This window comes from Ceratotherium simum, chromosome 11 (assembly GCF_057802395.1).
Source record: "Ceratotherium simum simum isolate JZ-2026a chromosome 11, ASM5780239v1, whole genome shotgun sequence".
Classification (NCBI taxonomy): domain Eukaryota; kingdom Metazoa; phylum Chordata; class Mammalia; order Perissodactyla; family Rhinocerotidae; genus Ceratotherium; species Ceratotherium simum.
In genome coordinates, this window is record NC_141910.1 from 75,073,535 (window position 1) to 75,089,708 (window position 16,174).

The window sequence follows — 16,174 nt, forward strand, 5'->3', positions numbered from 1 at the left end:
CACCTTTCTATTGATCGTTGTTCTTTACTTCCTGAGAGGAACAGGCAGACAAACGACAGTGTTTCCAGGCAGCTGGGGCTCTCAGAATTCCAGAATTCAACTCTCTCTAACTTACAAGTCCAGGGCCACGCGGTGCGTAAAGCACACCCTGAATAATACCAGAACTGTCCTGAGAAGAGGGACGGGGCCCCTGACAGTCGTGGCCCTTCCCTCTGTGAACAGCGGGCGCATCGGGAAGCCAGCCGCTCACCTCAGGCCCCGAGCTGCCCCAAGTTCTTCCTCCTGCAAACAGCGTTTGAACCAGATCCCGGCTCTGGGGAGACAGCCGGGCAGGGCGCCGGGATTGTTCTTGGGATCTCGGCTTCATTCATAGAGTCAACGTGTTTCCCGCAGTGCCTGCTTTGTGCCGACCCCTCCTAGGTGCTGGGAAGGAGTCAGACCCACGGAAACCTGCATCTCCCTGGAGCCCACATCCGGGAAGGGCACAGACGTGTCACGACAAAACGGCCAGAACACAATGCGTCCCGTGGTGGCGACCAGGAGAGGGAGAGTGGTCACCTGGGGTTGACCTCAGAGAGACGGCGTGCAGGAGGGACGACACCGAGAACATGGAACCTGTGTCTTCACGCTGCTGTCTCAGGATGGAGCTGGATCCCGCTCTGCTCAGGGAGGACGGCTGGCGGACGACCAGCCGCCTGACTTTGACCTAAAGCCTCGACGAGCTTCCCGGGCCCATGACACTGCCGTCAGTGTCACGTCCTCCACATCTGCCGAGCGCCCCTCACACACCCCTCGTGGGCTTCCCCGCCTCTGCAGTGACTGACACTGGCCATCCACACCCGCCTGGCCGGGCCTCGAGCCAGCGAGCCAGCTCAGACTCGGCGTCGGGGTGACAGCCTCAGTCAGACTGTTTGTGCACCTGGTTCCCTTCACATTTCAACACCTGAGCCACACTCCATTCTCACACTCACACCCCCCATACACACCCGACATACAGCACACACACCTGACATACACCACACACACACCTGACATACACCACACACACTCCACACTCACACACACCCTCCCCACACACACCTGATACACCACACACACCCAACATACACCACACACACCACAGACACACCACATACACACCACAGACACACTCACACACACCACACACACAGCAAACACTCCACACACACTCCATACACACACCACACACCCCCACACACACCCAACATATACCACACAGACACCTGTTATGCGCCACACAGCACACACACAGCACACACACTCCACACTCACACTCATCCCCCACACCCCCCCAACATAGACCAGACAGTGACACCACATACTCCACACAAACACTCCACACACACACCACACACCACATACACCACACAAACACTCCACACACACACCACACACCACATACACCACACAAACACTCCACACACACACCACACACATTCCACACTCACACACACAGCCCACATACCCCACACACCCCCCCCCGCATGCACACACACATCACACACACACTACACACCACACACATGCCTGCTCAGCCTTGGCTGATGCTCACCTAATGCACACAGGTGTTCAAATACGAAATCCTGCTGTGGCTGGTGAAGGATCACAAGCATCAGCCTGGGGACCAGCCTGTCCTGGAGCACGTCCGTGCCCCTTGCCACCCAGCATCTAAGGGGTGACGCTGGCACAGCAGGGCTCTGGGGCCGCTGGTCTGACCTTGGGTGCCCGGGCCACAGAGAAGCAGAGCGGGGAGGAAGCAGGCTGTGCCCAGGAGCGGCCCATTCCGTCAGGAGGTCACTGCGAGGACGTGGACAAGACCCCACTTCCTCCTTTGTAACACGGGACTAACAGGGTCCTTGAGAGGACGAAGGGGTCCCCAGGTGCCCACCGCAGGGCCTGGACACACACACAAGCGGGGACCAGCAACGTAAAACAGTGCCCTCCTTCCTCACGACAATGCTGTGAGACCAGTCACAGCAGTAACTGAATTCCACAGGTGTTTTCTCCAACACCACCCAATTAACAAAAGGCCACCTTGGAACCCCATCCAGGGTCCTCTGACTCAGTGTTAAAAATCATCATAATAGACTCTTAGTGTAACTTGCTAATTCCCAAATCTCACACAGATTATTTTCCTTTTCATTTTCCCCATTGTTTCCAAAATATAAAAATATCAAAATCATCGGTGGACACTCATCTCAAAGGGTTGCTATGATGATTAAACAAACAGCTAAAATCGGTAAAGCCCTTGGAATGGTCTGGGCACCGGCAGCCCTGGACGAACTGAACCTGTGCTCGGTGAGTAGCGGTGGTTGCTGCTGCTCTCCTGGCCGCATCCTCACTGCCAGCCCTGGAGCGGATGAGCAGCTCCCACAAAGGAGCCAGGGACCCAGTCGTCCAGCAGCGGGCTAAGTTAACGTCGGTGCAGGGCGCCCACCAGGGCTCCGAGCACCCAGGCAGGGCACCCGCGACAGCTCTGAGCACCCGCGCAGGGCGCGCAGGATAACCTTGCGCGCACCTGGTGCAGGGCGCCCACGAGGGCTCTGAGCACCCGCGCAGGGCGTCCGGGATAACCTTGCGCGCACCTGGTGCAGGGCGCCCACGACCTTGCGCGCCTCCTGGTAGGCCGTGTCGGCGCTCCAGTGCGCGTTGAGGGCCTTGAGCGCCGCGGCCAGGCGGTTGTGCTCTCGCAGCCACAGCGTGTGCACGGCTGCCAAGGAGGGGACCTCGCTGGCGCGTCCATCCCCCGCCAGGAAACAGGGCGCACGGGCCGCGGGGTCGGCGCCGGGCTCGGGCGCGCAGGCCCAGGGTGCGGGCGGAGACACGAAGGGCAGGTACGCACGGCCCGCGTCCTGGTGGCGCGTGTTGACCCGCAGCAGCCCCTCGGCGCTCGTCCAGTTCCGCAGCTGCTTCTCCGAGGCCGGGGAGCTGCCGTACACGGTGGACGCGTCGAGGAAAGAGGTAAACCCGTTCATCTGCTGTCGCGGGTTGGCCGTGGACAGGTTGCCAAAGAAGGCGCCTTGGGTCCCGGTGCCGCAGGCGGCGGACGAGCGGTAGAAGGGCAGACAGGCGGGGCCAGAGGTCAGCGAGGCGTCGGCGGGGAGCTGCCGGGAGAGGGGAGAGCAGGTCATCTCAGGTTCTTGGGCACCTTCATAAAGACACTAGAAGCTCTAGGCTGGCCACGACCCTCCAACACCGCGTGTCTCTGCTGGTGTCCAGTCCCACATTCTGCCGCCAGTTCAAGCCAGCCCTCTCCCTCCTCCCAGGGTCAGGGGGATGAGAGGAGGGTGGGGTTCCCTTTGCTGTCAGTGACGCAGCTGTGATGGTGCTCATTTCTCCCTTTCCCCAATTTCTTCCTTTTGCTATATTTTGTTTAGGTGCCTTGCCTGGTGGGGCCTCCTCTGCAGATACTCAAAGTACTGTAACCGCCGGTTCTCCTGTCTGGCTCACCCACCGGAAAGCTCTTCCCCGGGGGCTGCCTTCCTAGTCACAGCACAGCGGGGCCGGGAAACCTGCTCAGTGAGGGGTGATGAACGCTAGTGAGGATGAACGCTAGTGAGGACGGAGCCCCGAACAGTCTGCTCTTAGGTAGAAAACATCCTTTGCCAGCTTCAAAGATGTTTTCTAAAGAGAAGTGATTAAAAGTCCTGCCTGGACTGTCTCTTTGCCTGCTGGTAAGAGGGAAAATCAGAACCATATTAATGGAGAACAATTTTGCAATATCTATCAAAATTTCACTGCACCTGTTCCAGATCTGGCAGCTTTATCCCCAGCGACCTGTTAGCTACGCACACGTGCACCGAGATTTAGGTCCGAATGTGTTCTTTGCTCCATTATTCATGGCAGCATAGAATAAGAACAAAGCTGAAAACAACCTAGAAGCTCATTGATGAGTGAATCGGTCCAGTTATACTGCATACACACAGTGGGGTGTTAAGACGCGTAAAACAATCCAGTTTCTGTCCATTGCATGATATGAAGAGAAGTGTAAGAACTGTTGGCAGTGACTCAGGTTCAGAGCAATGCAGGACACAGTAGATGTAAGCAAAGCGCACCACACGTATCACATGCACAGATGTGCACAGGTAACTTCTGGCGGGGTGCCTAGGAAATTCATAAGTTGTTACCTGCCCCCCCATAACACCACGCAGGGGGACTTTGATGTTTCCGTTTATACTTTTCTGTTTGATTTTTTTAAACGGCATCTATTAGTTTCATCATAAAAGTAAAAGCTTGAAGCTCCTACCTGGATGGGAAAACACGGGCTTTGGTTCTGGCAGGTCAGCTGGCAATCGGCTCCTCCTCCGAATGCAGCTCTGCTGGTGCTCTGGGGCGTGAGCACAATGTCGTGGTCGATGTACTGCCCCCACACCACCAGGAGGTCAGAGTACTGGTCATCCTCTGTCACAGCCTCGTTGGAAACTTGAATAACTTGTCTTGTCACCTCCCGGACCTGTGAGAGAGACCAGCGTGTCACGGTGTGGGAAGTCCACACTGCAGAGAAAGGTGAGCTTGGAGAGCCTGCGTGGCATCCTGGGGTGCTGTGCACAGGACAGGGAGCCTGCGGGTCAGGGGGTGGTGTGTGGAAATTAACACAAGAAACCTTAACTGAACTGGATCAGGAGGCCTGCTGGGGAGCACTCAGGCCCCATCACATCCTCAGTGTCACCAAACAGGAAGAGAGGAGCCTGCATCTCCCACCAGAAATACAACTACTTTACTACTGAGGGAAGATTTCTCTGCCCACCCAGCAACAGCCCAGCCAATGAGAAACACCGCAGCTCAGCCAATGAGAAACACCACAGCTCAGCCAATGAGAAACACCACAGCTCAGCCAATGAGAAACACCACAGCTCAGCCAATCAGAAACACCGCAGCTCAGCCAATGAGAAGCCAGTTGCCACCCTAATCTGTTTCTCTCCCCCAGTGGACTTTCCTTTTGAACAGCCGTGCCCTCGCCCCCTTTTTCTCTGTAAAAGCAGCCCCCTCCTGTGTTCTCTGGGTTTGCCTATGGTTCACCACAGCATGCATATCCCAGATTGCAACTCTTTTTGCTATTCCCAAAAAACTCTTCTGGAGATTAAAATAACAGGCAATTTTGCTTTTTAAGTTAACAGGTGCTAGTTCACAGGAAGGCTGGCGCTCAGCGAAGGTTGAGTCACTGGGGTTATGGTGGGAAGACAGACACCCAGGATCTGTTGGTGTGATGCATTGGTTTGTGGTGATTTGGGGCCTGTCAGTTAACTGCTCTGAGCCTTAGTTTCCTCATCTGCAAATGGGGTATAAAAATGTTGATCTGTCGTGGGGATTAAATTCTGAGTCATTGATTAAACCACTAGCCATTAGTGCGATGTAGTCCATGACTCAGAGGGCGGAGCTTGGAGTCACAGAAGGTTGTTCCCAGGTCCTGAAACCTAATGGAGTTTGCTTGGCTTGATTTCAAAGTAGCTTGGGATCAGTGATTTCTTTTTTCTTTCCATTTCCTCCTCTCTGAACCAGGATGTCTGCAGCTATTACATTATGCCTGTCCTATCATTGTATTTTGGGAGCAAACAACTGTTTTCTAGTTTCACAGGTCCAAATGAGAGGAATTTTGCCCGAGGAGGAGTCTTATCAAGAGCCTCACCCATACTTTATGTAGATTATTTAGATGATGAGATTTGGGATTCTTAAAATGGTAAGATTTAGATCAGATTTTGGACTTTGAGTTGATGCTGTAATCGGCTGAGACTTTTGGGGACCTTGGGATGCAGTAAACGCATTTTGCATGCAGAATGGATATGAATCTTTTGGGGCTGGAGGGTGGACCGCAGTAGGCAGGATAATGGCCCTCCAAAGATGTCCATACCCTAATCCCTGGAAACTGAGAACATATTACTTTACATGGCAAAGGGGACTTTGTAGATGTGGTTCCTTTAAGGACCTCGAGATGGGGAGATTATCCTGGATCTCCAAGTGGACCCAATCTAATCACAGGGGTCCTTACAATTTGAGAACTTTCTTGACTGTAGTCACAGGAGATGTGGTTTTGGATGGGAGGCACAGAGAGATGCAATGCTGCTGGCTTTGGAGGAGGAGGTCATGAGCCCAGGAATGCGGGTGCCTCTAGAAGCTGGAAATGGCAAGGAAAGGGACTCTCCCCAGGAGCCTCCAGGCAGAACCGGCCCTGCTGATACCTCGACTTCAGCCCAGTGAGACCCACGTCAGACTCCTGATCTACAGAACTGGAAGATAATAAATTTGTGTAGTTTTAAGCCACTAAAATCATGGTAATTTGTTACAGCAGGAGTAAGAAACTAATATAGTCTACATTTAAAGATACTCGGGCTCTGATTTTTCTAAAAAATTATATAACTGAGCAAATATAGGTTTAAAGAATCATAGTCTCATAATACTTAGAGTTCAAAACACTTCAGGGGTTGAAGTGGTCCAGCATCTAGCACAGGATGGGTAAGATATTATCAGCCCATTTTAGAGATAGTTGAATTGAGGCTGAGAGGTTAAGTGACCTGCAGCAAGTTAGGGTGAAGAGAGAACCAAATATAGGTGGTGCTCTGCAGCTGGGAACACTGAGCCTTGCTCATGCCCCACAGCATCCAGCTCTGCCACTGGTGCTCCCAGCTTTGAGGAACACGTGGTCCTCTTACGACACGGCCATCTGGAAAAATTGCCCTGGCAAAGTTGTTTGTTTCCATGGGAGAACTTAGGGGTGGGGTATTATTGGTCCGCAGCTGATCTGCGTCAGATCCTGACTTCCCATACTGAGATCCTTTGGGCTGAACAGAGCATCACCGTCATAATCCTAAAGAGTTCTGTTGTCGAACGTGGTACAAGAGGAAACAGACCGGTTTATTCAGTGAAGAAAGTAGTCAAATTGGGGGCAAAATATCCCTTTTTTTTTTTACCAAATTGATCAGTAGATTGGGCATAAGTTTGCTTAGCAAATAAACCACCTCTGGGAGTAAAGTGGCAATCATCAGTTTGCATGAATGAGTGAATTAACAGGTGTCTTTGAGCATGCCTAGTCTTCTACCTCCAAGTAAAGGAATGTATTTGAAAACCCTGGAGTGATTGTGAAGAGCAGAGAGAGTCAGAGGAAAATAAATTTCAATCTGCATCGTCCCTGTCGCTGGCTCAGCGACTTGAATCATGCAGAGCCTCAGTTCCTAAGCTGTGAGGTGAGATGGTGATTCCCCAGCTCACAGGAGAGTGAGGGTCAAAAGCATTACATAAGCACCTGGCACAGAGCCCACCAGAGTGCCCAAGAGCTCAGTGAAAGGTGGGTCTCCTCCAAGGGCATGGGAGGTTTGTTAGCATTATGGGAACCTAATTCCAACTCCGTCTAAGCGGCGTTCTGAGGTACTGACCGGGGGCAGTGGAAACCCGTTGTACAGGAAGTGGGGGTTCCAGCCTCTGGGCTCACTGATGCCGTCTTCGTAGGTGGGAGGCAGCCACCTTGCCAGGGCTGTGTTGGAGGCTCCCCACCTGGGATGGTCTCTGGGGAAACAGAAGTGGGGGCGCATGTGAGATGGGGAGGAAGAAGGAAGGAAGCAGCATTCCAAATATAATAAACCATTCTCAAGGAACATAAAGGGAGCTGGCTTCCCAGAGACCCTTGGCTGAAAGAGGGGTCTCTAGGTGGGGTGCACGACCCAGTGGCACTGAGAGGTTTCCTGGGGGTATATGAACAGGGAGAGTCTCAAGGAAATTAACTTCCAAAGCCCCACATTTCAGAGCACTCTTTCCTAGGCCTGGAAATGCACCTGAATTTGAGGCGTCCTGCCCGCCGATGCTCTGTGCCCACCTTCCCTTTCCAATGACTAGTCTCTCAACCTGTGGGATGCCCCGTGGGACACCTCCCTGGAGGACAGAAACTTCTGGGGCCCCCAGCAAAGAGAAAATTTGAAATAGTGCTGTGTTAACATCCTTTATCAGGGTGCCATACAGCCATAGGGGGAGTTGTGCCTTTTCCTGTCATATGTATTTATCTTTAGGACCAACTTTCTGCTAGAAACAGAGCTCTTTGGAACTTTCTGAAATGTTCTAAATTCAGAAGTGAGATGGTTGTCAAGGGAGCATGTATTAACACATTTATTTGAATTAAAAATTAGTCAGGGGGGCTGGCCAGGTGGCATAGTGTTTAAGTCTGTGTGCTTTGCTTCGGCGGCCTGGAGTTCATGGGTTCGGACCCTGGGCGTGGACCTACACACATCCTTCATCAAGCCATGCTGTGGCAGCGTCCCACACACAAAACAGAAGAAGACTGGTGCAGATGTTAGCTCAGAGCTGATCTTCCTCACCAAAAATAATAATAATAATAATAATGTCAGGCTTTTTCTAAGAGAAGGTAAGTCATATTTGGTTGATGGATTTGACAATGAGAATGGACTCAGCAAATCAGGGTAAATGGGAATGTTTTCCATAAATAGACTCGTCTGCAGTTTTATTCTATTGGTTGAAATATATTTTGATAAACATATAAAGTGCATGACGAGGCAAAGCTGTGTTCAATAATATTTTGATTTTACAAACTACTTTTGAGCATATTGTGTTAAGGAAGGTGCCTCTAAGTAAAATGCACAGGTATAATAAAAAGTCATTTGATATGTCCTGGAAAATTTTCCAGAAATTGAGAAAATGAAAGACTTAATGATTGCTAACTAATCCTTGTGCCAATCAGGTGCTTTCCAATTTTTGTTAAAAAAAATTGAAGGGCAACCTGATTGAGTTGTTTGCTGCTGGATCAATGGAAGTAATTTCAATGATAGCTCATTATGTGTTCATTTTCTTATACACCTCAGAAGTGATCTTGAGAGCCAGGTTCCATCACTATAACAAAACTTCTGTTCCTGACTCCCTGTCCACACTGCAGGGTTTCTGACGCTGCACACCTGCAGAGCGGACAGCAGGCATGGGGTTGCTGTCGACCATGTAATTCATAATCCAGAGGGAAAGGGAGCGCTACTGATAATGAACCACGTTGTTGGGGTAACAGGTGTCCACGGAGACTGTCTCAGGCAACCAGGAAGCTTGGTCACTCGGCCCACAGGTAGCATCCACCCAACAGATCCATGAGCTAGCTGACATGTCTATCCATCTCATGAATACGTTAATTCCAATAAAAATGCACTTCTATGTTTAATAATTAATTATCAACATTTGTAATATATTTATGCTGATTTGGTTCGTTGTGTCCTAATAAGAATTGTAAAAAACTCTCAATCTTGAAGAAAACAGTTAACACTTGGACTCTTATGCTCTCTGGAATTTTTCTAAATATGAAATTTCAATTTATAAAATATAATATAAATATGTAAAATATATAAATAAATATGTAAATAATATAAATTAATATGCAACTATATAAATATTTGATAAAACATATAAACATAAAATAAATGAATACATAACATTTATATGATATAAGAATAAATCGTCTATAGAGCATATGTAAAAGTAAAGGAATATGTAAAAGGAGAAAATAAAAGACCTTCTATCATAAAATATCCTACATTTGAACAGATAGACAAATCAGAATGGGAATATCAGTTCAAAGAGCAAAAAAAAAAAGGGAATTTTCTGTTAGAGAAAAATTTGTTTTGTTTTTTTTGAATGGACTATTCTGGGTACAAAGTTGTTATGGTTCCACATTCCGTTGGCATTTGTCAACAAATCCACGTGGGAATAACCGCCACCTGGGCGTCTGTGTGGTGGCTGCATAGTCATCGCGACAGAAAGGACTGAGGCTGCGAGTCTAGCATGTGCGGTGCACACCAGGTGTGGGGTTCTCGAAGTCCCATGGCAAAATCATTTGAGTTGGAAAAGATGGGGACGCAGACTTTTAAAAATTCCTTCATGTATCTGATGTGCAGACTTAGAACAAGCCGGGAGTGAAGTCTGCAGGAATCGTGACAAGCTAAGCAATTTTAAAAACTTTTGGAGTGTTTGGAAATATAGATATTTAAAAATTAGTTGGTTTGTTTTGACACTAAATTATTATCCCCATCGTGGACGTAACGTGTATTGATCATTCTTATAGAAACGTGACTGACTTAGGTGCTCTGCAGAAGGACGAGAGGAGCCATGTGCTCCTGGGAGCTGTCTAATCTGGGCCACGGAGTCCATGCATTTAAAGGCTCAGTCCTGGTCCTGGCGATAGAAGGAATGGGGTGAGCTTCTTTCCATCTGCAAGTCTCCTAATGACACCAGAGGGTTTCTGACACCACAGAAAAGGGACTTTTTGCTGCTGTCACTTGCATCACTGCTACGTTACCCGGGAACCGTTCAAGGATGATTAGTGGCAGTAGGCAGTGATGTCTGTATGTCTGTAGGGACAGTACAGTGGGGAATAATTCTATTATTAATATCCTGCTGATCTCCGGTACATCAAAGTGGCTCAATTTGCAAAACTACGTGGGACAGTAATGCATTTAATTAGCCGCAGTAAGTCAGCGTGGGGAGATTGGAGAGCGCTTTCATAAAGTGTTCAGATGCGTTACAGTTGGTTTGTCTTTACTGAAATTCCATAAGTGCTGCTCGGAGGGGAGGTGCCATTTCATTCAATTAAAAATAATGGAATGCTAATTTCACTGCGTAGGCAATGATTTTTTTTTTTTTTTGCTGATTGACTTTTATGTTTTAGCAGCTCACTAGGATGTCACGCTAGCCCAGGAGCACTCACATGTTTCTGTGCACATCCAGCAACTCCGTGCACTTAACCCTCATAATCAGAGCCTCAGCCTGTTCAGCAGGACCCAGGAGAGAGTGCAGTAAATGTCCACGCTGCGTCTGGTGCCATCTGGGGTACTCGTGGCCACCATACATGGCCCTCCTCAAGGCTCTGAGGCATCGCTCTCGGATGTTGCTCACTTGTGTTAAAAGAATCTCTGCCCCCAGTGGGATCAACTTTTAGCACCCCATTATTCCTTCATTAGATTTGGATTAATGGCAGCATTGGAAAGGTGGCCGTAAAGCTGACAAAAATAAACGAATAGGAACATTTCTGGAGGAGAGTTTTATAAGGGAGACAGATGTCTGTGCTTCCACAGTGGCCCCGAGTTTCTGTGATTTATTTGTGACACTAACTCCTCTCTCCTAGGGACCAGTCACTACAGACTTGGTGATGCTCTGAATTCTAAAGAGAAAGGCAATTCTGCGCTCCAGCTTGAAGAGAGCTCGGAGGTCCAGCTCCAGACTGATGCAGGAGACTCCAGTCCACGTGGCCTTCCAGTTACTGTCGTGGGAACACTCAGAGCCAGGAGTTCACGCCCTCTCCCGAAGAGAAGCACAGTACCACACAGTTTATGTCCTAGAGAAAATTAATTATGTGCCAGGATACAATGGTTAAAGCTAGCTTCCGACTTCTGCCGTAACTGCCTCTTTTTCACGCTTTCTCCGCAGTGAGGGGATGTGAATGAGGACGGTGCTGCTTTGTATGGACGTGTGGCCCTCGAGGAGCGTCAGCCCTGCAGCAGCAGCTAGTCCCTGAGAGAAGCGTCCGCCCTGCGGCAGCAGATAGTCCGTGAGTGGCCTGAGGAATTAGTTTGGTTTCCCAAAGATGCCTAATGCCCTGTCAGGCAGCCTTGAAGTGCAAGAAAGCTCCACGCATTATCTGTCAGGTCTCCAGCTGGAGCCACTTGACTGGGAGCCATTCCAACCAGCCAGTCTGTGGTTCCTGGGCCTGGATCCCCGGCAGGGACCTACACACTCCTCATCAAGCCAGGCTAGTGTGGCAGGCGTCTCGTATACAAAATAGAGGGAGATTGGCACAGATGTTAGGTCAGGGCCAATCTTCTTTACACACACACACAAAAATCCTCTTTTCCACTATTCAATGAATAGTTGTATGTGATATATCCTAGGCAATTAGGAAAATCTCAATAAAGGGAAAACAAACTTCAGAAACCTCATCACACATATGTAACACATCTATCACACCATATGCAATAAAACTAGTAGAAATGAACAAATTTTTACAATACATCATTTAGAAATTTAGAGTTTTAAAAGTTAAATTCCAAATAACATTTGACTTAAAGATGTAATCACAGCCAACACCCACAGGTATTTGGGAACATAACATTGCTGTTGGTTCCAGAGCAGCAGTAACAGGATAACAAACAACTTACTAAGAAAGAAAAAGAAAATAAAAAACCCCACTATGCATCCAAGTTAGATTCTAGAAGAAAGACCATAATAGTGAAGTAAACCCAAAAGAAATAAGAAACATTGGTGAAATTTTAGGAAACATAAAATGGTGGTAATGATCAATAAATCCAAGATTTAATTCTTCAAAACCTTGAAAAGCCTTCTTACCACTGATGAATCTCGAACAAACAAACTCTAGCTTCCTGCTGACGACAAACGTTCCCTTTAAACTGAAATAAAAGGTACATAGTATAACCTGGCAATGACGTAGAAACTAAGCTTAATAACCAGAACTATTCAGAAGGAACATAAACTTTCTCAGTTGAAAAAAGGTGTATCAGAAAGAAATATCTGCCCTAATTCCTTAATCCCCATATATGAATAAAAAAGATGATGTTAAACATGCTGACTGGAGATTGCAACAAAACTTCTGAAACTTACTGGGACTTTTAGGGCCCGTGAAAGAAATCATGTGTTAGTATGTGCTCTATGGATGTGCACCGTGAAGACAGCCACAGAGCAATGTACTGAGAATATCGGCTGAGAACTTACTACACAGGATGTTATGCTGAGGAGCTCATCCCTCAGCAGCCTGTATTCCAGTCAGGAAAAGAAGAAATGTCAACACAACCACAACCAGCCACCTGGGGAGCCGGACACAGACTGCCCCGGAGGGACCTGGATGCAGACCAGCCCCTGAGGGAGCCTGAGGAGGGGGCAGACAGAGCTCCTGGTCGCTGATGCTACAAGAGCATCTCAGGCAGGGAGAGGGCCAGCAAAGCTGTGCAGAGGTACTGGTCACACCGCGGGGGCACCAGGGAGCCCAGGAGATATTGGAGAGCTACCCAAGCAACCTAGCAAGAGTCTGGAGGGAGCGGGGTTTGGGGCTGATGGAGGAAGAAGATTCGACCATGAGAGGAGAGGCAGCGACAACATACTTTGTAGGGTGGCACTCGCACAGGGCCACATGAGAGGGGACGGCCTGTACCACATAGCGTGAGACTGTCCCGAGGCTACGGCCAGGGGCCCACCCAGAGAGGGGAGGCCCGGGGAACTCTCAGGAAGGGGGCCAGAGTGGGGCTCGGTGTCCGGGGGACATTGCTCAGCGGCATGGAGAGGAGCTCTGGCACAGCACAGAAAGGCGTGTTGGCCACGTGGGAGATCCCTGCTTTTCCTGTGATTTGATCACTCACGTGTCAACGTCTCCAGAAAACTTTTCCTGATCCCTAGACTAAACCAAATGGCTCTGACTGTCTTACAGTAACACCCTGCGTGCATTCTTCCACTGCCTGACCGCACCACACAGTCATCACTGTTTTGTTTGTTTCATTTCGATATTTGTTCTGAGTTTTTTGTTAGTCCATGAGTAGAGTCATCACGTAATCTACTCTTTGAATCAGGAAATTTTTTGTAATAAAAAAGAGGCAACTATTAATATTTATGCGGGACCCACAGGTGTGAACCTGCACTCTCTCAGGTGAACTGGGGCCCACAGTCCCCCAATATCAGCTCCTTGACGACAGAGACCGTCGTATCTCCAGCACGTATGACTGTGCTGGCACCTAATGGTGCTCAAAATGTTTTGAATAAATACATAAATGAATAAATGAATGAATGGATGGCTGCCATTTTTTCCGGAGCCTCCCTCCCCCCACCCCAGCCAGAGCACTGACTCAACTTCCCCCGGACGTCTTCTCTGTGCCTCCACTATGTCTGTCCCTTTCAGCACCTGGTTTGGTCGTCATTCAAATTTGAGTCACAGCCTCTCCCACTGGGCCTGTCCTTACTCTATGAAACCCAGTCATGCCATCTTTGGCCTGAAAGAGCTCCCTCTCCTCGACTGTCATCCTTATAATGCTGGTCTCAGTTCCAACCCACAGCTCGGGAGACCTTCCCAGAACACTGAATCTCCAGCCCAATCCCTTTCTATCACATTACTCTGCTACATTTTCTTCACATTACTTGTCATCCTCTTAAATGTCTTATTTTTTGACTATCTCCATCCCACCCCATGGAACGGGCTGTCCCTGGGGCCATGTCATTTCCTCACACTGCATGACGGGCTGGGCGGTGCCAGACCAGGACAGTGTCCAGCAGACACTTGCAGATTGAGTGAGGTAATCCGAGGACGGAGGACTTGGGAGCTCAGAGGTGGGAAGAGATTCACAAATGGTCTGCGGAGTCCCCTCCAATCATGTTCAAATCCAGCTTACACAGGACGATTAAGACAATCTGAGGAGAGTACCTGTTGTTGCAGGCTCCTGTGATGAGCCTGTATTTGTTTGCCAGGCAAGTGTGTGGACATTTGGGGGGCAGCATGTAAGGCAGGCATCCAGACATATTCGCAATTGTGTTCAGGAGATCTTCTGATAAAATATCTGAGGAAAAAGTATCAAAGAATAAACTCTATTTGCAATAACAAATCTAGCTACTGAGATACACTTCCTATTGTGGTCTCAGAAGTGCTCCAGTGTCTGACTCTGGGATTCCTACATAACTGTCATTCTTTGCAGGAAGCTCTTCCTTCTCCTTTAAATCCATTGCACTCTCATTTAATCCCCTTGAGTCCCCTTATTGCAAGAATGTGAGTTTTTTAAATTTATTTTTGCTCTGTGATCTTTCAGAAAAGCAATTCTAAGAGCTCTGAGCCCCTAGAGATGAGCCATTTCTCCGAGTCACCAGCAGTCCCACTTGGCACATCTCCAAGTGTCAGTCTGTCACAACTGCACAGCTGAGGCAGTGTGTCCAGCCACGGGCCCAGTGCTTCAGAAGACAGTGAATATTGTAGTATTTAATTCTCCCCCCAAAACCAAACCTCGGTCAAGTTTGCTAACAGTATTCACATGTCCCTCTACAAAACCCTTCTTTTTCCCTTCATATTGAACTTTGGTTCTCTTGTAAATCTTTCTAGATTAGAGCCCCAGAAAACAGTCTTTTGTGTGTGTGAGCCAATTCTGTTGCTATTTACTCCAGAAATCAAAGCAAGTTCTGCTTTCTTGTCTGTTAGTAGAAGGAATCATTGGTCCTTTCTCCGGGATGGCTTGTATGAATCTTCAAAGATAATGCCATAAAACTGATTAACCAGATACTAATGAAATTGAGATATTCACTTGAAAAACACTGGAAGGAATGCATTCCATTTTCAAATTGGAGAGAAACAAAACTAGCCCCTTAATAATTCCTGTTCACTGAACGATCTCGATGGGATGACTCTATGCGAAAAGGTAAATAAACCTTAGACTACAATTTGCATTCAGTTAAAGGAGACCTGTGCATTCCTTAAACAGATGAGTACAGATACTTCATATCAGGAAATGCTCAAGCAGACTATAAAGTATAACAAAGTCCATTAAAAAGAACCACGCAGTCCTGGCTACATCAATAAACAAAACCAGTGTTGGGAAACAGCCTGGAAGGAAAGACACTGACATTTAACTGTAGATATTGCTTGATGATGAGGTGATTGGGAATCCTTTCACTTTTCTCACATTCTGAATTTTCTGGATTGGCTATGTTGGTAAAGGAAATAATAGAAAACATCCTAAATTATGGGGTTCGTCAATTCTACATCATGGTCTGGACCAAACCCATCAGCCTAATCTCCCTAAATACCCACACCCACAGACCTGAGCAGAGGCTGCTGTGACTCTACAGCATGAACCAGATGACCTGCAACACCTCCTAACAGCAGAGGTCATCTCTACTGGAGCGCTAGCTTGTACCAAGACAGGACAGTGGGACAGCAGTCCTTAGAAACTTTTTCAACTGTATGATTTGGAACAAAAACCATGTCAAATGAATCTTTGGTTTTTATAAAAATCAATTCAACTTAACTGTTAAGTATCAGAGAATTCTAGTTAATTCTGGTTAAGCTGAGTGTCTTATTCTAAAGGCTTAGTAAATCAGCATTAAGTTAATCTATAGCTGGTTAGGAGGAAGAACTCAGAGACCAAGTAGCTCATGGCACCACACTGAGAAAGTCTGAGTAAGTTCATTAAAAAAGAAA

At 48.1% G+C, this 16,174-nt stretch overlaps 1 protein-coding gene across 1 annotated transcript in view; it reads right to left on the reverse strand.

The window, feature by feature from the left end:
- Window positions 1–16,174, reverse strand: part of TPO (thyroid peroxidase) — a 52,521-nt gene that overhangs the window by 22,181 nt on the left and 14,166 nt on the right. The window contains exons 4-7 of the mRNA XM_004436435.3: window positions 14,414–14,546; window positions 7,389–7,518; window positions 4,268–4,474; window positions 2,607–3,125 (exon numbers count right to left, since the gene is read on the reverse strand). Coding sequence (XP_004436492.2) covers window positions 2,607–3,125; window positions 4,268–4,474; window positions 7,389–7,518; window positions 14,414–14,546 — 989 coding nt within the window. The remainder of the gene's footprint in view (window positions 1–2,606; window positions 3,126–4,267; window positions 4,475–7,388; window positions 7,519–14,413; window positions 14,547–16,174) is intronic.